The sequence below is a fragment of the Epinephelus lanceolatus genome, chromosome 9 (genome assembly GCF_041903045.1).
Source record: "Epinephelus lanceolatus isolate andai-2023 chromosome 9, ASM4190304v1, whole genome shotgun sequence".
NCBI lineage: Eukaryota > Metazoa > Chordata > Actinopteri > Perciformes > Serranidae > Epinephelus > Epinephelus lanceolatus.
In genome coordinates, this window is record NC_135742.1 from 33,777,010 (window position 1) to 33,799,983 (window position 22,974).

At 41.6% G+C, this 22,974-nt stretch overlaps 1 protein-coding gene across 5 annotated transcripts in view; it reads right to left on the bottom strand.

Annotated features, from left to right (window-relative positions):
- Positions 1-1,853: 1,853 nt before the first annotated feature.
- cabin1 (calcineurin binding protein 1) overlaps positions 1,854-22,974 on the bottom strand; it is a 40,487-nt gene continuing 19,366 nt past the window's right edge. For all 5 annotated transcript variants that reach the window (XM_033619561.2, XM_033619559.2, XM_033619558.2 and 2 more), the window contains 8 exons: positions 16,072-16,235; positions 15,880-15,976; positions 15,082-15,765; positions 11,273-11,347; positions 7,029-7,287; positions 4,523-4,684; positions 3,649-3,851; positions 1,854-3,540 (listed from right to left, as the gene is read on the bottom strand). In XM_033619561.2, the coding sequence (XP_033475452.1) occupies positions 3,397-3,540; positions 3,649-3,851; positions 4,523-4,684; positions 7,029-7,287; positions 11,273-11,347; positions 15,082-15,765; positions 15,880-15,976; positions 16,072-16,235 (1,788 nt within the window). In that variant the 3' untranslated portion in view covers positions 1,854-3,396. The remainder of the gene's footprint in view (positions 3,541-3,648; positions 3,852-4,522; positions 4,685-7,028; positions 7,288-11,272; positions 11,348-15,081; positions 15,766-15,879; positions 15,977-16,071; positions 16,236-22,974) is intronic.

Here is a 22,974-nt window from a genome sequence, read left to right on the forward strand (position 1 = left end):
GCCTTATGATTAATAATAGGTCTAAATGAGCATTCATCAATATGTTTTACCACAAGGTGGCTACTTTGCAGTAGGCTCTTTATGATTTTTGGTACTTTAACTATACAGCATTGGTGGTGAAAGTAAACATACCTGTCCTGCCCCAAATAAATTCTCTATTTTCCTAAAAGACTTATACATTTTTTGGATTTGGAATCCATCGGTAGCCTCGCTGGGAGACTAAAGACTAGCCAACAATTTTGATGGTCAGCAAAATATAGAGGAAAAGGTGCCAGGCCGTACACGAATGACGCACATTTTAGTTGATGTAATGTTTTTGTAAGAATGTATGAATTTCTTTAGGCCTACAACAAAGATAAATAAGAATTTAAATGTTAACAAAAAATGAAAAAAGTTTCCATATCTTTTTTTTTGTTAAAATCACCAGGAGCCACTTGAGAGGGGCCAAAGAGCTGCGTGTGGCTCGAGAGCTGCAGGTTTCCTACCTCTGCACTGAAGCACTAAAGGAATACTTAATGTCCCAAATGATCATTTGTACTTTGTCAGTTACTCCCCCCATGTTACATGAATTTGTGAAAACCTTACTATTTAAAACACACAAACAGTCTCACACACAGACCAGTGGTGCGACTACGCTATGCAAAAATGTTATGAATTGTAAGGTTTAAGCAAAAACACGTTTTTGGGAAGTACTGGGCATATGACTGGAGAAATGAGATTATACTGCAGGAGTTGTGTGAGAGCTTGTAAACAGATGTTTCGATATACTTTTTCTTTCATAAACGTGGACCCCAATGAGTTCAATTCATCAGGAATCCTAGCCTTTTTGGATTCTTTGTTCACTGAGGAAGCATGTAAGAAAAGCAAACGTTTCTTTACAATTTCAGCGTAACATGGGGCGAGTAACTGATATACAAATGATCATGTAGTCGGGTGAAGTATTCCTTTAAAACGTGAACCAATTAACTTGCCTTTTATCTTGCTGGTTCATAAACCTAGACTTTATTAATCTAAATCAGCTTGTGTGGATAAAGCTCTCATTTCCTTAGTACTACTCTATTTTTTGAGTCAATGAATTTCCCCTCAGGGGGATTAATAAAGTATATAAAAATTAAAAAAAAATTTTTTGTAAACTTTTGACAAAGTTAGTAAAACACTTTGTTTCAACCATGTGAAGTAACTCATTAGTTGACCTCTTATTAAGTTTTGAATGTGTTCATATGTGTTCTTTATAACAATATATAGTGTTGCTTGTGCATTCTGCCCCACTTTCATGAAACATTATCCATGCAACAACTTAATGTGCTAGCATCTTTTGAATGTTGGATTAGCAACCCGTCATATTTGTTATAAACTATAAAGACAACAAACCTGTATTTCAATTAGGCACCTTATGCTCCAATACATGAAACAAAGTATTAGCAATGGCCAAAGTGTGTGAAAAAAATTATGGAAGATGCTGCTCTGTTACTGTAATCATTTGAGAAAGTGATATGTTGAGTGACAAGAATGGAAAAATAAATATAGAAGCAATCAGATGTTGTCAGGAGACTGTGTGTAAGTACTTAAATATGTTGCAGGATGCTTGTACTTGTTTTATATCTACAGATGATTGTTGACTGAAAATGAGCATCACTAAGCAGTATATCTATAGGTCTTATGATAAACCATATTTACAGCAGGCACAGTTACCAAACCCCTGAGACACCTTAATGTTCTTCTCAGAGAGCCCAGGAGGTCAGAGCTCTCTGCGGAGAGTTCATACAGAGTACAAACAAACCCACTGTCCTACCTATGATGATAACATGTTATGCAGATCTGGATGGCATTTGAAATAGCACACAGAGCAAGTATGTGTTTCTCAAATATATTTTTGGTTTGACATCTATAATGCATTCAGTCCAGACACAGAGAACAGTTCCCCTCCATCAGCCTGAGCCTGGGGGTGGCCGGGCCGAGTTGAAGCCCGCTCACCTCTTAAGCCGTGGTACATTCCCAGAAGAACAATAGAAAACTATCTTACAACAGAAAAATAAACAAAAACAATTAAAATAAACTACAAAACTTTTTTTTTTTTTTTTATCAAGGGTGATAGTTTACAATTATCCATTTGTGTCATTCATTTTTTAATTTATTTTTTAGGCAGCTTTCAAGAAACATAATCAGTAAATATCTTTCTTTTTTTTTTATAGAAAACAATCTGTAAAAAACATTCTGGTGTCTTCCTCTGAGTTAAGCTAGAATTGTGACAAATTTACCAAAATGATTTCAATGGAAAGGCATCTGTATTAGAAAGTCTTCCTTGGCATGCATTTCAATTCCACTAAAATCAGGAACCGTCACGAGATGTTTCGCCGTGAGTCGCTTCCTGAGTTGACTGAAACTGAAGTGACCTGCGCCTTAATGTTTACACTCTCACACATGCACACACGTCTCCATCTTAATACTCGACCCATTAAAGCCAAACACGTTGGAAAGATATTTGGATTGTGATATGTACAAAAGCTAATTCATAAGAACTGAAACCCCTCCTTATATCATTCAGATCAGTGCTGGTGACAGGATGACTTCCTGGTAAGAACTGTTCCTCTTAGCTACAAATGCACACAAAAAGAAAAGAAAATTGATATAGGACAAAATATTACAAGAATACAAAAATAGCACGGAGTTAAGTGCTAACTGAAAAACATCCCAAACGTTAAGTGTAAACATTTCCAATCTGCTACAGGTTGTGAGGCCGTGTGAACCTCGAATGCAGCCGATTGTCCTTATTTCACCTTTGTGTTCATTGAAATATATCATGTACCGATGCAATGTGTCTTGCAGATGAAATTCTCATGCCAAAGTAAGTGATCAAAGTGGTGAGCAGCAGGTACATGCTGCCGAGCATCAGTCCAGACTGAGGCACCTCAGATTGGCGAGTTTTCAGACGAGGATTTAGCTGCAGCTCGGAGATACAGTAAGCGCACGACATTAAAAAACATAAAGATGCATAAATGGGGGACTGGTCGGCTTAAAGGCTAAAAGTCTTTCTTGCCAGATCCAGTGTGCGACGGGTTGCAGGAGAGCTCGATAAGCTGATGTATGATATGCATAAATGGCACATTACAGACATGCTGTGAGAGTAAAGCCATCGCTGTCTGTCACACACGCCGTCACTGTTGACAAGCAGAGCGACACTGTGACGTGACAGGAGATGAGAATACTGCATTTTTTTCAGTTTGGGAGTGCATTGGTTTGTAATGCACATGAGGGAGCGATAGCATCAACAGAGACAGCTGCAGTGACGTGTACCATTCCTTTGTTAAGACAGAGGGCGCAGGGTTTGGCAGAGTGACGCCACGTTGCGACAAAAGCCTTGTTCAGTTTCAGCGTGCACGCAAGGCCTTCCGAGGCTCAGATGTCCATGTAATCGTCCTCCTCGTCCGACTCGCTCTCCAGAGACGACTCCTGGCTGGATGTCTCCTGCACCTCCAGCGCCGGCTGGCTCAGAGTGTCCTTTTTGACTGTGGCTGCAGACTGAGATGACAGGATGACGTTCTGTACAGGAGGAGACAGCAGGGGTCACTGTTGAGTGTTACGCTGGACTTCAGTTTTGGTTATGTACAGTTACACATAAGCACACTCATTAGGAGGCAAACTGCATACCTTAAGTCTTTGTTTGGTTTCCTCTGAGATGCTGCCTTTGGGGGAGAGGAGTGTGGGTGTCGGAGGTGTTACTGTGATTTCTGGAGGGAACTTGGTAACCGTGGAAGGGATGAAAAGCTTTGGCATGTTGGGTGGGACTCGGGAGCGGATTCGGCTGGGGTCTGGAAGTTTTGACTGCTCATCGCTGGCATACTGCTGCTGGTCTGAGAGAAAAAAATAGAGGACATTTCTCAACATAAGAACATTTTTAAGGTAGGTGAATTCACTGAAGTCCTTGTTAGTAGTGTTGTCAGGACACTGGAAATTCTAACTTTGATATAGTACCCTGAAAAATCTTCAGTTGAAGGGGGAAAATTGACACTGGGAGCATAAAATTTTAAATATTTATTAAAAGATAAATATAACAAAGCTAAAAAATGTCTTGGCTCTTAGAGAACAATTGCAGTAAAAACTTGAAATAATTAAAATATATTTAATTAATTAAATGATTAATTTAATTACAAATTTGTGAAAACAATATTCTTGTTGAGGTAGTGCACATGTTTAAAAGTCTTTGGATTGTCACACCTTCAAAAGGTGATAAAGTGTTTTAAATAAAGGCACAGTCTCATTTTCTTTCTTTTTTTCAATGCGATTTTATGTATTTTCATGTAGCAAATGAGAAAAATTCGTTGAGAAACAGTAAGAGAGAACTGTGAGTGAGCGAGAAGAGGCGGAGCTTTGGGGGCACTGCGGCAGTATGTGTGTCAGATTTTCAGAATCGATATGTGTCGCTACATTGATATTTTTGACAACACAACAGTTTATGTTTGAACATCACGTATCCTGCTGTGGCCATTTCTTTCTGTCACACCTCTGATTCACAGGCTCTGACCTGGGCAAGGTTGTGCGGTGCTACATGTGGCAGGCTCCTCCTGGAACCAGCCTGCTGCTGACTCTTGCCCTTGGGATACAGTGGCGAGTTTCATCTGCTGACAAAGGTGCGACTCCTGCTGTCGGTACGAAAGTCCCTCCGAGGGCTCCTCCCCTCGCTCCTCTGTGAGCACAAACAATACACCACGAAAATACATGTTAAAGCTATATCATCAACACCATCAGCACAGGGCCCACCTGGTATCTAGCAGTTAAACAATATTTATCTTTTTTTTTTTTCCTTTTTACAAAAACACAGTAATCTAAGCGGATCCCTCGCCAACAAAGATAACTGCAGCAGACTTTAATTACCAGACTTTTTATCATCACCATGTACCCTGTGACATAGGACAAAACCACTGACGAAGGATCGTAAGAGAGATCGTAAGGACATAGTGAGTAAAGATTACAGTATTTTAGTGTGGTAATAAAGTAAAATCATGCTGTACATTTTGGCATTTTCTGGCAGACAATTAACTGACAATATTTTTCCATCTGATGGGGACTTCAAGGTTCCCTTTTAAGTTCCTCTTTTAAGTTCCTTTCATTGAACAGTTACCTGAAATGTGCATATGTCAACTAACTGCAAATCCACCCCGCAGCTCAGACAGGCATACATGAAAACAAAAATGATCTCATACCCTTTCAGGCTTCTCCACTAATGTTGCCTTGGAAACCATTATATAATACACAGCACTGCAGTGTTGCTTAGTGCTAACTTGTGTGTATGTGCATATGTATATACACTTGTTTCTGAAACAACTCCAAAAGTCATCCAACTTCATAGACTTGAAATACATTGCGAATATGCAGCTACTTGTTAGACACTTATATATGAAGAGTCCATCTGAACTGCTGTGTGGATGTAATAGGTGACAAGATGGACTTGGGGAACCCTGAAACAGAGCTCTGTAAAGTTTACTGTGGAGCAGCATTGTGGGCTTTCTAATTAAAGACAGAAACAAGATGAAAAGTGCTGTGTTGCAGAGCGCTGCGCCTGGCAGCCAATTCATTAAAGCTCTGCTCTTTGCACTTGAGGTGCTGAAAATATCACAATGAAATTCAACAAGGACCAAAAATGTTATTCTGGAGACTTCTCAAATATATTCTCACATTGACTTAAAAAAAAATGTTAGCTCCACATGAAACAGAAAGTTGTTATCAGCCATAAATATGAATTTGTACTGACTTCTGAAGTTGTAGATTTTTTCCTTTTCATCAGAAATGTTTGTCTTCATATGAAGAAGCGGATGGGATACATTAAATGCTTATTTTGATTAACATTAAGAGATAGCGAGAAAGCCAGTAACAGCATATAAATGCTGCAGGAGGTGAGTACTGAAACGGTTTTAAATATTTGGAATCAATATGTATCGATAAATCAATGGTTATTCATGTGTATATATGTCTTAAATGAGCTCTGTATGCTTAATTTTTGCTTATGATTTAAGTACAGCACCCATGTCATCACACCTGTCAAAGAATTGCTGGTTGTTATTAGATGTTTCTGCTCAATTTAAATTAGGGTTTGGGTAAAGTTAGTGTTACACAAAACTCCTTAATGTCATGCATCTCAAAAGCAACAACTGTGTGAAGTTTGTTACCTGCAAGATGTTTACAGACCGTCAAAGAGGTAACATTAGGTTAAGGTTTCAGAGGTTTCAGTAAAAAGCTCATGACCATTAAGCTGAAAATGGGCCAAAAACAGGAGAGCCATCTGGAAGAGAGCCAAATGCAACAGCTCCACTTATTGAGCACTTATCTGGCAGAAAAGAAATAAAAGTTGCCTCAACAACAAGAGGATTGCCTTCAGTGCACCCAAATGCTGTTTACTGCCCTCTAATGGCTCCACTAGCCTAATGATTGTTACAACATTCTAAATAATAAATACATCTCATAACCGGACCGATAAATAGGCTAAATACAACATATTAGAGACTCAAGCTCACAGCCTGAGTTGGTGTTTCATATCAGAGGGATTCAGGCTGAGTGTAGGAACTGCATCTTTAGATATTAAACATGACATAAACAGCAAGCCAGATTATTCAATATGAGGATCATCAACGATGATGATGATGATGATGATGCCAAACCCCTCCAGGAGCTCAGGAAAAAGAGTCACAATCTGGAGGATACTGATTTCTAAAACTCTTGTTGGGGAACTGACAAAACCCAACAGGCAAAACATAAGCAGGGCAGAGTCTGCAGTTATGTAACAGATCTGTGGAAGGCCACAGACGCCCCCTGCTGGTCACAATAAGATCTTTACAAAATGAACTAATGACTGCAAAGCTTCACCTCAGTAGTAGTGTCAAACTACACCTGTGTTATTACCAATTTCTACCAAAAGAACATTTTATCTTCCAAGCATCAGAGAGTGCAATAACCTTTGTTAAAATGTGTGTACATAACATTGTGGCAAAAACACACAACATCATATAGTGGTGTTGGAGTGGAGGCCACTCTACCTGTGTGTGGTAGGAAGGCCATAGCTGCAGACGGGTGGCTTGCTGCTCTCCTGTGCTGCGGCTGATCGTGGAAGCCCGAGGCTTGAGGTCTGGACAACTTGCTCAGGGGCTCGTACACCACTTTGGCTTGACCCTCCGGGGTGGACAGCGGGTGGCAGGTGGTGTGGCTGAGCAGGACGGGTGTCGGCTGGGAGGCGGGGAAGAAGAGGTCTCGGTGCTCCTTGGTGTACTTGGGTGTGGTCGGGGCATCGCCTGCAGACTGTTGGAAACAGAAGAAGAGCAGTGGTCGTGAGGAGCTGTGACTGACCTTGGGGATCCATCTGCAGCGTTAACCCTTCTCTGCTCAGGCAGCATTCTGAGAGCTGTACATCCTCTTCCCTGGAGAAAGAATCTGGTCAGAGACTCAGTACCAGAGGCACGGAGTGAGCCACAGTCGACACCACTGCACTTTTAAAACAACACGCATCAGCAATATCAGTCTACGCTCTAGCACAGAAGTAGTAATGAAATCCTTTACAGAGTTGCGATGTCGTCCCCCAGGGGCTCACAGGCTTACTTGTGTGCTGGACTCTGTTGTTGGGTGCTGGTAAGGAGCTCGGCTCTAGTCTGCACCACACTGCATCCCTCTGAGCTACTTTCCTGTGAGTCCTTTTGAGGACCACTTACAAACACAAGAGCTGCACAAACAACCTGTGACAACAGCCGCCCTGCTCCCACAGCCGCTGTCATGGCAACACCGAGGAGCACAGTTATAAGAAATGAATACACCTTCTCTAGTTTTCAGTTTAAAATGGATGAAAAGTTGGATGAAAACTAGGCTGTGTGTGCCTGTAAACCCAGCTCTTCACTCTCATGTATGAACTGTGGCAAAAAATTAACAAGCTGAGAAATAATGAGTTTCATATCCAGTAGGAGGATACACAGAAATGTGCTGCATTTATTATGTAAGCATGTAAAAAGTAAACGTGACTCCAGACTTGCTACAGGAGGAGCTTCTGTCTCAGAGGTTAATTTAATCATTAAATGCATTACAGTTTTGTCAAGATTTCAAAAGCCTACAGCGACGTTGTCATGACAAGCAGGTTTTGACAGATACAGTATGTTAACACAAGATAATTTGGCAATAACAGAGCTCTCATACAATTTTTCTCATGCTCTCTGCTGGGGATTTAAGTCATATTGTGCTCAGAATCACAGCTGTGTACGATGGAGCTCCCCATGGGATTCACACAGCAGAGCACAGGCAAATCAAACAAACAGAGTAGCCTTCCAAAAGCTCACACAGATCCTTCAGCTCCACACAGAGCAGCACACAGCAGCTTCGAGCATTGCAGCAGCTCCACAGCCAGATTTGATGATTCATATCTCATGAATTAAACATTGTCAACAAAGACACCAACAAGTCAGCTGGACCGTGTGCAATAGAAGAACACTGTACCTGAGAAAATTGCAGCACATAGCATGCAGCAAGCCTGTAGGTTCCTCAAGTGTGTGCCGTGTGGTGAGAGTGGGCCGCTGGCAGCCAAACTCAGGTCCCACAATGTGGATTGAAAAGATGGTTCTTTGCAATTATCGTGATTGGACTACAAATCACATTAGAGCAGCTGTAGATGTCATGCACAGGTTTGGTCATCTTTCCAACACAACTGAAAGACCGGCCAACCAAACATTTTAATTAAATTGCCTGCACAAATGGGACTGACACTGGAGCGCCCCTGTGAAGCTGATGTCCATATCCTTTGACGAGTAAAACCTCAACATTGTTCCAAGTCTGCTGATGCACAGGAGGTTGAGACTGAAGTATTTTAATTAAGTACCCCAAGTCTCAAAACAAAACAATTTTTTTAAAGAAATTCTATCAGACATTCAGTGAGTGACACTAACAAAGAGCACAGGTCATGTAGCCTTGTCAAGCTTTACTCTTGATATGGCATTGAACTGAGGGAGCAAACAATACGCAGAGAACAACACAGCCAATTTTCCGGCTCAGCACTATGTGAGCAGATCTCGCTCTGCACTTGTGGGGGCTTGAAGGAATGTGTGAATCTGTAAGAAGCAGGCGAGGATTTTTTCATGCCCCCGAGCTGAAAACTCCAAGGTGCCTACTCACATTTCCCACTATATGCGAGCGCAAACAAATGCAAACCACGACATGAGCTGGTGGCACAATAATTATACATAAACAGCAGTTCTATGAGACTGTAGAGTGAGCTGGTGCACAGAGACACCCCATCTTATCAGCACTGAGACACAACGTGAACACAAACCACCACATGCAGACTAATTATCATAATATCTAACAACTCAACAATATCTGACAATTATAACAGCAATCACATTTACCTGGCACTTATCAGCAGACTGGAAAGTGTCTGGTTAATATGAGAGTGTAACACACTCACTTTAGAAAAAAATCTGCTTTTTATTTCTGAATTAACAAAATTATCTCAGAAATATGAGAAGATGTTTTCATGGAAAAAAAATCTTCCTAATTATTTCTAATTAGGAAAAAACAATAGCAGATTTTTTTTCCATAAAAACTTTCCTCAGAATTCTAAGTTAATGATCTCTTTAATTCAGGAAAAACAGAGCAATTTTTTTCTCAAGTAAATGCAGTTTGCTTCCATAGGTTCAGACGCCACATTTTAGATTTTAACTATTTCAGATTTTAACTATTAACCACCAATTAAACAACACATGGTCATAATAAAACAACTATTCAAATTAACTAAACAATTTTTGATTTTGATGAGTTAAAAGTTGTTATGTCATGCTGCTATGATAAAATTTCTACTGTGGGGACCTTTTTTATTACCACCTATTTCTATGTCTTTAATTTTTAGGTGACTGAGAAAGAAATTGTTTCCAAATTATATTCAATTTTCAGATAAAGCATACTGGCATGGAATTTAGATACAATTTAATTGAAAATAAAATAAGACCTGATCATTTTAAAACATTTAGTGTAAACATAAAGTGCATCAAGGTATTACAGGTTTTTACACATTTGAGAAACGTGACTTGTAGCTCTGTGCCTCATCTGCACCGTTATCCATGTGTCTGTTTTAAAGCGTGAAAATTAGACAAATGATTGTACGGACCAAACTAACCAAGAAGACAAAAAGATTCATGCAGAAAATAAGATGATACGATCAGTGAACTAAGAAAGCGGAGATTCATTTTGCCTGCAACTACTTCTCATGAGCCTGAGGTTCAGGGGAACATCACCGTGACAACAGGATGTGGGCAGAGAAACCCTTTTTGACTGTGTGGGCAGGAGGAGGGATGTGAGGAAGGGGGAGTCACTGACACAGGATGAGGCAGAGCGACTAAGGATTCAATGAAGAATATGACTGCTGAAGACAAAGCTGAGATAATAGTTGGCTGAAGCCATTAGAATTACTACAATTTGATATTTATTGTATTTAATTACTTCTGTCATTTTGCCTTGTGATTCACATGCACATTTGCAACATGCATACCGTTGCTCAGTTGAAACTGATGACAAGTTTAGCAACTACAGAGTGAGGCTGAAGGGACAACAGGGAGCATTCACACCACGCTTTGAGCTATATTTAGTACTGGCAGGCTGACGCAGGATAGACTTGAAGTTCCTTATCAGTTAAGCACATTTTACTACAGATGCCGCCTGATATGTCCCCACATATAACACAACAACTAAACATTGATCCTTAAACTTGCTATTACAAGCTAAGCGGCATACATGTTAAATTAGCACTCAGTCTACTTGGATTGACAATGGGTCGGTGTGCAACATCAGGACAACACAGACAAGTATTTTTAGCTTGGCTGGTAAAGCATAAGTTTGCAATGCTGGAGAACAGACTTCAATTAATCCTGAATATGCAGGTACAGTGCCACGATGGCTGCAATTTAACAGCAATGATCTGCTTGGTTAAATCTTAACCCGCTGTTATGATAATTTCATGACTGGATATTTTGTTTTGCCATACTTGAAAAACCGTGTTTGTCGAGTGACTAAAATACTGCTGCTGCATCATAAACTTGTTTTCAGTAAAGCCTTAAATCTTCAAAGCTTTACTATGTAAATCCGATCCCATTAAACAAGCACTTATATCAGCTTGGATTAAACATGGATAAATAGATACATTTAGCTTTCGATATAGATGTTAACTACAGCAGGAGCTACAGTGCACAAGGGAGAGAAACTGTAGAGGCAGCAGAAAGATGGCAGATGAGCATGCTGAGTTTAAGTGTTTTACCTGTCTTTGGGCAGAGGTGGCCAACTGTATCTGGCAGAACTTCACAGCTTGGTCCAAAGCTACATCCTCATCAACCTGAGAAAGGAGAACACAGCCAGAACAAAGGCATTAGGGCAGAGCAACATATCTTATTACGCTCTTGGTCATCAGGGCTCCACAGTAATGGTTGCCAGGTTCCCACTGGCAACCATTTTGTGAATTTGGCAACCACCTTTTAAAGGTCCAGTGTGTAGGATTTAGGGGCATCTATTGGCAGAAAAGGTATATAATATTCAGAACTATATTTTTCATTAGCTTATAATCACCTGAAAACAAGAAGTGTTAGCTTAAAATGGGGCGTTTATATTATCTACATACAAAGTTGGTCCTCGCCACAGAGTCCGCCATGTTGTTTCTACAGTAGCCCAGAACAGACAAATCAAAAACTGGGTGTAGATAGGGCCATTCGCAATCATTGGCCACTGTAGTTCTCCTACACTTGGCACATGGGAGAAGTTTCAGCTCTGCTAGATGCCACCAGATCCTTCACACTGGACCTTTAACATATACAGCACCCCAAAATAAATACATTTTTAACATTTGTTGCATTAGTGACATTTAAACATTACTGTTAGAGCCAGAATCACACATAAACACACATGACGATGCTGCATGTGTGTTGGTTGTTTTAGAGACAGTGGTAAAGCACTTCAAAAGGGAGAGAATGGATGAACAAGCTACCGGTTACAAGCTGGATTCAGTTTTGAGGGATCTATGAGAGACATTATAACAGCTACACTACTGATATTTTGTATGCCCGGAGTTGAGGGGAGACATGTTAACTGATAACACTTAAGTTTCAAGTTGTGAGGTATCTGATAAAACACAAATGCCAAACAATTTTGTTCAGTTCATAAAATGAAGATTTTAAACAATCTCTTATGTCATATTTTCATTATTAAGCTGACGTATAACTGCACTGTATCTTAGTTACTCAAAACATAAGGTGCAAACTGTATTTTCAGTTTTGGCAACCAAAAGGTGATGCTTGGTTGGCAGCCCGGCAACCACTTCTAAAAGTTAGTGTTAAGCGCTGGTTATACTGTACTCCAGTCTCATATCTTTACACACACATTTTTCTATTCAGTAAAATCTCCTCATGCAACACTGAAGCTGTGAGTGTAGTGCTGCAAATTCATCATGTACTTCTGAGGTGACCTGTCCTGTGTACACGCCATGTTAATTACTCACTATGTCTCCACACTAATTCCAAACCAACAACAAATTCCTCTGATTCTGCATCAGAGCCAGTAAGATGTCTTCTGCCTTTTGATCATAGCACCAGTAAAGGAAGGCTCACATTACGACCCAGTACAGAGTGGATGTGTGGGAGTTGGTGAGCTTAGCTAGAGCCCGACATCATACACTTAGCAGTAATCTTGTTCACACAGCTGTTATGTTCCCTCCAGCAGCCTGTTGTATGCAGCGGTTCAGGGACCCCCAAAGGGAGGGATTTTACAGCAGCCTCATTCTAGTTTTCAAATGATGCCAATTGTTAAATGGACTGAGTCAAGCTTCAGTGCACCACCGAGGACGTCCCTCTGCTTTCAATATATGTCTAGCTCGCTGCAAATCTTCCTTGTCAAACCACATACACTTGCCAGCGATAACTTACCAAAATCACATAATGACAACTATCAGAATGAGGCTAATTTCAACAAGACACCTCTAACACGTCACTTAAAATAGCAGGACATACTGTGTTCTGATGCCAGGAAATGCCCTGTCTGTCTAGAACACGTGATTTAATGGCTTTTTGAAATGTAACACCTTATGAAAAATATCTGATTTAAATGTGCAGAAGCAATGACAAAAAATTAAACAAGAGTGAAATACTGTAGATGCAGGATACAGATCGAAAGTATAGCCACATGCAGCTGTGCAATGCAGCAGACCACAAAACCAAAAAGTGTCTGCAGTTTGTGCAAGTAGGTGCACAAACTGCAGACGCTTCTGGAAAATGTCCAGGCGTATTAATTGCACAACTCATTTGGTGGCAGCAAACATGTCATGGCTAGTTCTGGCTACTCTCTCTTCTGGGTGTGTCTGAGAAAATATTCTCTTTGCTGTCTCTTAAAGAGCACAGGAAAAGAAAACCTTCGCTGTAACCCAAGCACCTAAAAAAACAAAACAAAAACAACAAGAGCTGCTGAAGCTGGCCCGTCGCCTCTGATTTCTTCTTTCTCCTCTTCAGCTGTCAATCGCCTACAACCCTCCCACTCCAGCTACAGCTCTCTGGCATTACACAGCTAATGACATAGCAACTTCTGTAGGGCAAGCATTGATCTTCGGCTCAATATGGCTATATAAGCTGATGTGGGCTGCTCTGCAACTACTTCATCGATGCCATACAAAGTGCTGGAGTTTGACTAACTTTCAACAACTGAGGAACATTTGCTTAAGAGAGATACAAAGAAACTTCTTGCTTCTTTGACACCTCCTACGCAAGAGAAGGTTAACATAATGATTCATCAATTTCACATAAAGAGCATAGTTACACAGACAGTAGGGCTGCGGCCATGGTCTGGTGCCCGGAGAATACATGGCATGTCAACAGATGCACGTAATGTGGAAGCAAAGTTCACAAGTGCGAGTTCCTCCTGGAAACATTTATATGTACCCACAAGCAACAGGTGCTAAGGTTAGCAAAAGGGGATAGGTGCGTGAGTCAGTCATGATGACCACAAATGAAACACCAGGGCTGGAAGGCCCGTCTGTGGGTTCCCAGTCAGCTACAACAGCCACGGAGAAAGAGTTGTGTATAAGACAAGGACAATGTGAATGCAAACACATTCAAAGTTCTAACGTTCATTCATGGGCATCACCGAGATATGTCGATCACTGGGACGAAGAAAGAACAACCCCATTTTGTATTTTCAGTTTCATGTCATAAGAGATGCTTTTCAGTTTTATAGGCTGTTGTGACCTGTTGAGAAAGTGTATATTCAGTGTTTGTACCGTGTAATACGCAAGTGTTTAAAATGTTCCTAATTTTTTAAAATGCAGGACCACTCCGACTTGCTTAATTGTGACAAGGTGCAAGCAACATTAGTGAGTCCAAACTGGTAGAAAAATTGTGTCACTACATTCCGAGACCTTCGGACGTCTGTCAGACAGTCTATGATGGTGATTTGCCACTACTCATCTTTACTTTTTGGAACCAGTTCTGCAGCCGTTACATACAAGTATGTCACCATTCAGCAGTCTTTGTATGGGAGCAAACCTGGCTTGATTCAGCATGTTCAATATGTAACCTGAGGGCCAATCACTGCAAATTTTAAATTGTGGAAACATTGATCAGATGTATCAATTTACAAAAGTTACATTAAAAAAAATTAACAATGACTAATCCATGGCAGCTCCCCACCTACTTGTGGGATAGTGTAAAAAAAACCCAAATCATCTCAAAAGTACCCAGTTCTGCTACTTTTAGATTCAGCAACCTGTTTCAGCAGTAACAACAGAAGACCAAAGTCAGAGAGGTTGAATTTGGGTTACTGAGAGTAAAAACAAAACCACATTTTAGGAGCAGAATTTGTCGCAGTGTTTGAAAACGAGAGAGGGAAAGCCCCCTTTTTACAGTGGGTGTTGTGTTACTAATTCAGTTAGAAGAGGGGTTTCCCAAGAACAATTTATTTTAGGAGGGCTCATATCAAGCATGCATGACTTTGCAAAATAACAAAAAAAGATAGCAGCGCATATACTCGCAACGATAATGCCAACTGTGTGTGCACAGCACAGGAAATTATGTACAGCTTGGAGAGGTTTACCTGTTTTATGAGCATATAAGTCTCTGACATGATCTTCTCAATGCGTGCCAGGTCGTAGGTCATGACTTTCTGGCCTTGCTGCCACACTCTGTAGGCATCGAGCAGTAAAGTTTTTCCAGACTCCACATCCTCAAGAAGTTTCCTTTTCCTGTTTGGCCTTCGTAATAACCCTTGATCAGTCCCACTGGCTGCCACGGTGACCTTGGGTGCCGAGGCTTGGAGCTGCTGCTGCCTGGAACTGATACTTAGCTCCTCTAGAGACAGCTCTGGTGTTCGACTACTCTCAGTCACTTTCTGCTGGGGCTCCACGGCACTCAGGGAGGTCTCAGCCTCTGTTTGGTTGCCCTGAGAATCTGTGGTAAGAGAGGGCCTCGTCCAGTGGCCAGTGTCCAGCTCCATGGGTTCCTCCAGCCCTGCTTTGTGCCCCTCACTTCCAGCAGTCTCCACCTTCCCAGGGTAGATCTCCTGAACTTTACTTCCTTTATCTATGGATGGCGGTGGTGAGGTGAGTTGTGCCTGAGAGGCTTCCCTGGGCCCTGTGTCAGTGGCACAGGCTCCCTCTGTGAGCCCTGGCTTCTTAGGCAGTGCATGTTTGCTGTCCTCTGAACTGGGCCTGTTGGATGCATCTGTTGTGGTCATCTCCCCCATGGAGGGCGCAGGCGCTTTGTGAAGCTGCTCAGACACCTGAAAGAGAACAGAACCTGTCAAAACATAAAGTGGGTGCATGCCAGACGTCTACAACACCGAGCGGCTCTCAGCTCTTAGTATGTGTGTGTACAGTGATTTGTGCTTCCTTACCCCTGTGAGACTGTTCAGATTGTCCTCCAGGACTTTTACAGTTAGGAAAAATGCTCTCTTGGCCAAAACCTGGCGGTCAACATCCCGTAAATACTTCCTTCGTGGAAGAGAAAGAAGCAAGAGGAGAGATGTCATGGAGCAAATATTTAATACATAACAGAAACAGCAGTATCACACAAAGTGGGTCCTTACTTTCCCTGGTCAGGGGTTCTCTGTAGCATGAAAGACACTTTCACCAGAGTATCGTGATCCTTAAGCTGAGACAGCACCTCCAGCAAGAGGACAATGGATCGGTTCATATGAGATGCAAAACTTCCTGGGCGATCAATCTCATCTACTGGAATACGCCAGATGCCCTGAAGGAGGTGAGGAAAGAAAAAAAAAGAAGAAGAAGAAGTTAAGAAGAAGAATTAAGTTTGACAGTGCAACAAACAAACAACAGAAATACTTTGTTTTCTAAAAACCGCTAGTGAAACGTGGCATAGACATACTTGGTGTGGCCTTGGCTTACAAAGGTACAAGGTATTATTCAATTTGGGTAAGGAGACCAAATGGTGTTTAGGAGGAGCTTCCTACATGTAATGATTCTCACATTTGACTGTACAACAAGCCAATAGGCTAATTTGTAAAATTCTCAAAGTTCTGTTTTTATAACTGCTCTCTGCTGCTGCTGCTCAAGGTTTTCAAAGGTCTATGGAGTGTATGACGCAGGGAAATAATCAACAGTGAGACATGGAAAAAGTGAAAGGAAAGAAAATAGAAGAGAAAGCAAGAGGAATTAATGGGAGTTAAAAACATGGCATTCAAACAAGAAAGCCCTAATGAGGGGATGGAAGCCTGCAGGAGAGATCTTGCGGACTGGCTGGCCATGTGGGAGGTGGGGAGGTAGGGATGGGGGGGCTTTCTCTCTGGGCACACATGATAGGCAGCCTCATTAGTGCTCAGCTCTGTCCAAGCAATGCAACAGACCAGCAGACCGGCTGCCAACAAGCACAGTCCTCCTTTGCAGTAAGCGTGATGAGGTGTTTTTTTGATGGACGAGTCCACCTTTTCTGTGAGCACATGTCCTCTCAGCAGGTGAAGCGAGGCAAGGTTCTGCACTCTGAAGCTACTGATGCGGGTGCAGATGGTGGCCTAGGCTGTGTACAGTCATATAGCACATGGCGCAGAGTGCAGCTTCTGGCTTCAGACAATGTGTGTGAGACAAAACAAAGATGACCATATCAGGGTGGAACAAAACAAATGAGATGGCTCCATCAGCTGCTGAAGGCACCGGGGAGCGTGGCGCTCCTCCTCACAGATTGTCAGATGACATTTTCAAAGCCACCGGAGAGGAACAAAGCAGGAGAGACAGGCAAAATGAAGTCATCAAAACAAACACATTCCTGAGGACAACACTTACTGCCTGTGCACTGAGAGTGTCAAATGTGGCCATTTAAAACATAATATAGAAATTCATCCCAGAAAATCCTTGTGTGTTTAAATTGAAGACTTCCTTTAGGAATTCCTAAATCAAGGATGCCTTTTTCATTTTTACTACTACTACTACTACTAGGGCTACTAAACTTTTGATTCCAGGCATTTGTTAAAAGGTATACTTTTTGTGTTTTTCTTTCAATAAAAAAACATAGATTCATAAAAATGTAATCCCTCTCAATCATCACTTATGACTTACAAGAGGTGTGTAGCAGCGAATTTTTCTGCAGAGACTCTGCTCTCTGCCTGTACTTTCTTATTTATTAGTTGCATTCAGGATGTTCCTGGAGACAGTGCACAGGTTAAGTCAGGACTTTATAAAAGCTTTTTTTTTTTTTGGTCGCGATACTGTAGCTAACACTTCCTGCCTACTGTACCTGTAAGATTAATTTAGAAATAAATCTCTGCTGCTCTGATGTTTCAGGAGCCAATAAATACCGGTAAAATGATCCCAATTCAGATCTAGTGGTCAACAAAAATGGCGTATGGCTAAAATGCCTGTGTGAGAATGAGAAGATTTATTATCATATGATGCAATCAGGCAGGGCTTGGGAAGGTTTTAACCTTTCAATGCACAGATTAGCAAATGCCTCCAACAGGAACAGGACAAGTATGATGAGAGGGGGGTGGGCTCCACACACTTAGAACAACATCTCTAATGGAGGAGAGTTGTTCTTCATCAGAGACCCATCCAACCACTGCAAATCTGTTTAGGGAAAGCAGAGCCATGGCTTTACACAGATTATGCTGTAGCACAACAGCTAAAGCAGATTTGTAAGACTTTAACTGCAATGATTTTAAGCATCTTTTTCCCCCCTTTTTTTGTGAGAGAAAATATGACCAATGCTTGATATCTAGAGCTACAGATTTGGCAGATGTGGCCGATGCATCATGCACAAATCAGACAGAGATTAAGACGCATGGCAAACAAGGGATGCATTGGCTCTAAATGCATGACAAGAGAATCATTTTGTACAAATGGAATCTGATCTTTCTTCAGATGACAGGTTCAAAAGGGTTTCTTTGTTTGGTTGTCAAGAATGAGGGGAACAAGAAGACGGTGGACACGTCAAATCATGAAGTAATCCTTATTAGTCACTTTTTCCTGTATTACAAACAGCAACATAAAGGAGTACTGATGCAGCATGACAAAAAGAGACAAAAAAAGAAGATGAAGAACAGAGTGGTGTAGTGATAGTCCCTCTACTTCCTTGTGTGAGAGCCTGAGTCAAAACAAAATGCTGGCTGTCTACAGAACAACATTTGGAGGGAAATCCTCAACCTGTTGTCTTATCAACTTCATCTACTCGTGTCTTAACATGCCATCAGTGACAGCAAAGGTACAGGCCCAAATATGACACAATGTAAAACTTACTAAACTTACTAGGGAAGTTGCACAAGCTGAGTGTCCATGTGTGTTGCAGCAAGCAGCAGTCACTAGTGCAGCTTACTAGTAACAACAATATCACTATTTCATCAGCAAACTACAACTTTAGATTGTAAAATTAAAATCCAGTATGGCTGGGTACCTGCTTATGCTACCAGCATCTGGCAGGTGAGTGGTGTAATTTTACATTGTTCTACAATCTTCAATCTTCCTCTTCTACATTGTTGTATTTCACATGCAGCAACACGAGCAATTAAAACCCTCACATAAAGGTATTTTCTTTTGCAGTTCTGTACCATTCAACAAGACTGATTTACAAAGACCAAACTCTAAGTGTAACACAAACTCTCAGAAAATGACACGGGAACTCTGCTCACACAAAAATTAACACAAACTTGTGCTAGACTGTGTAAAAGTCAGAGGGAAAGCGAGAAAACGACTCACCATCACCAAAGAAAGCTACTCCACGGTGCCTGTTTGTATTCTTTTGGACAGTTTCCTGCTGGCGGTAGCAGCACCAGCAGCCCTGGCAGCGCCTCCACCCTGAAAGAGGCTCACGCTCAGAGAGCAAGGGGTGGGCTGCATTTGGGTGCTAGGGCAGCGAGAGCCGCAGGAGAGAAGAGGAGGGAAACACAGCTGCACACGGCAGAACAGGAACAGAAGAGGAGGAGAACGGCAGCTGTCTTGGCAAGAGGAGAAGCAGCGCTGGAGTCAGGGCCTATGAGCTCAGTATGCCACTGACAGACAAGCTGACTCGTTCCTCTCCTGCTTTCAAACCCTGCCATCTCAAAACAAAAACACCCACGCACTCTATCTCCGCTCTCCCCTGACCCCAGCCTGCTGGAGTTCTCTCCCCCCTCCTCCCTTCCTTTCTCTCGCACTATCCACAGCATTCAGCCAATCCTCACAGACCTTTTCTGGCCAATCGGAGGCAAGCGAAGAAACTCCCGCCCATTAGTGCACACCCACACAATACACACACAAACAGAGGAGTGAGAGAGAGAGTAATGAGGAAACAGAACGAGTGCAACAGGGAGAGGAGATGAGTAGAGCGAATAAGAGCCAGGGGGAGGGGTAGAGCATGATCACCCTGAAGACGGAGCAACAGGAAAAGAACAAGAGAATACAAACTGGCTGAAAAATGAACTACCACATCAATGTAGTGGGAGGCATCAAGAGGATGGCACACCAATTGTGGAAAAAAAAAAAAAAAAAAAAAAAACTTGAGTGAAAAAAGGACAGGTTTGTCTAAGTGAAGCCCCCATTAAACACAGGAACACAGGCTGAAGAACACTTCTGTCTGAACAGATAAGATTGTGTTGTGTACACACAGTATTTCCTCAGCCAGCAGCATACTGACAACAACCCTCACCTTCTTCCTTTCCTCTCGTTCTACTCTGGTCGTGTCTCTCCAGCTGGCCACCATAAACATACTAAGCAAACACACCTTGTTTTTCCTGTTTCCTGTTGTGTGAGTGATGGAAAAACACTGCAGAAAAATGTCAAGCTCGAGTGAACAGAGAGCAGAAGAAGGCGATGTAAAACACACAGGCAGCCAGACCTACCACCTCAACATGCAAATCAAAATATCAACTACTACAATAAAAGTATTCATTGGGACATTACTCCTCCTCTAAGAAAAAAACATAACACGGTCCTCCAGAGTGCAGCTCCACCTACAGCACATTGCACAGCTGAACACACAAATGTTTGAGTCATAGATCAAACCGAGGCAAGTAACGCAAGTATAACCGTTCCCCAGAAGACTATCCTGACCTAATATAATAAGACATTGAGGCCTACCTATGAGCAAAGTTACATTCAAGCAGTCGGATCAAACATGAATGCTCGCTCTGAAAAGACGGTATCAGTTCAAAACATGTTTTCTGAAAAGTTACAAGACCGGGATGGATTCGTGTATTTCTGAAATAGGAAAGCAACAGGGACATCCATTTTCTCTGGAGCTTTGTAGACAGTGAACGTGTGAGTGGGTGGAAGAATATGTAAGCAAGCGTATGTGTGTGTGGTGTGTCTGGCTGGGGGGAGGAGGGAGGAGGCAACACCGTGCCGGAGTGAACACACAGGGACTCCTCACAATCACTCAACAGTAGTACTGAGCAGCCAGAGGGCCTGGCAACACGGCAGCATTATGACCAATATCATTGGATTTAGCCTTGATATTCTGTTACAAGGGCTGGGAAGAATTGTATTACGGTATTCCATTACAATTATTTGCCCACAATGATGACATCTTCACAATACAAGATGAATATGCAATAGTCTGCAAAGGTCTATGTTACATCATAATATCTGTGTAATCGTAATGTCCTAAGTGTTGTCTTTTTCTGGTTTTAAAAGCCGCTGGTATAATTTTTTTAAAATTACCTGATTGTTCTATCTGTTTTATTATTTGCCTTTACCCACTTCATTATTATGCCCACATTATCAATGTGTGAATATTTTGTGATATTTGATTGTCTCATATTTGATATCACCCAGTGATATTTGATATCACCCAGACCTATGTGTGATATAATCGGAAGTTATAGCCCCTAAGATAGCCAAGTAATTCCTTGAAAAGAAGATATCCTGGATTTTTTTTACTGCATTATAGAGAGCTTTTGTATAAGCAGCTGAAATTAAGTACTAAGTAGAGTTGCGGGTCTGAACCTTTTTAACATACACGCATTATGAACACACATGATATTATTTAATGTCGAACAGCCTGTTAAGTGGCAAAGCAGAACAGAGAGTCCAAAAGTCGGCACAACACCTAGTATCAGAGTGCAAATATGTTAATCAATAATGAATCGCAATAAACAGTACGACAACATTATGGCAGGGCGATAAAGAGAAAAACAAATATCAGCATATTTTATTTTACCAGTACCTTGATTTCACTACTGCAAAGATATTGCATGGTGGACTACTGGTGCATTCACAAAATATTTACACGTAGAGATTTTTTCTAAATAATCATCAGTAATGTGGATAAGTAACTAAGCAATGGGAAATAGTTGAAATCCATATCCATATAATATCTTTTTTTTTTGGCCATTATAGTGACATTTTGATCTATTGCCCAGCCCTACATGACATATTAATAATGTGTCCCCTGTCTGTGACTTAGTGACTTCATTCAATAACTACATAACTATTATTAGTTTATCGTTGGTTTAAAAGAGAGCTGGCCCTCCTGGAGAGCACTCATGCTGACAACCACACCAATAAATTATGCAGCACAATCTCATCTGGATCATTTCTAAACAGCAATATATAGGTTATTTACACAGTCCCTGGCTAATGTAGCCCAGCCAAAGCAAGAAGGAAAAGTAGGGCATCATGACCTACATTAGGGAACTCAGTATTCACCAACAGGCTTTGAGAGGTGCACACTCAGTTGGGAGTCAAGTCTCCCTGACATCAAGGCGCCATATGTTAAATATGTGATGGTTTGTGGCAGCTATCATGCTGGTAATTTTGTCAGTGGCGAGATGATTTAAACACATACAATATATCTATCAAACACTGTCGCCAGTGATTAGTCAGGCTCTAATGCAGCTGTCAGCTGAGATTGACTTGCATGACGTATACAGCTTAGAAAAGCTGGTTTGGAGTGTTATGGTTCATAAATGCACTTCTACTTGGCAAAAACTGCGTGCTGAACAATACCTTTCTATCCATCTGTGAATGAAGAAATCCTTATCCACCGTTGCTCTCATGAAGCTGACAAAATGAAGAGTGAAAACACAGGCTATAAACTGTGTTTCAGCAACTTTTTGTTTATGTCCAGAACTCGTGGACTCAATGAAAACAGGCATGTTTGATGACTATTTAGAAAAGGTTTACATTAGCCCGCGGTAGAGGGAGAGAGACAGAGAGAGAGAGGGCTTCGTTTGAAGGGAACAGTAAAGCTCCAACAGTTGGTATGCCAGGGTGGCAGGTTTGCCTCCAGAAGGGGCTCTGTGAGAACCCAGTGGGAGCCAGAGCGCTGCAGAGCTCTCCTCCAGCTCAGACCTGGCCCAGATCGCTTCCACAGTCTGTTACCAGAAACCTTCTGCAGTCAGCATTTGACTCTACAACTTACACAATCAGCTCTGTCCAAAATAATGTGCACCACCAAAATATGCCCCGATGACTGACTTATATGTGACGCTGACATGATGTGACATTCTGCTGGCATTATCTGCTCTTAGACAAAAGTTAGAGCATTTTGGCTTTGACAAGTCACG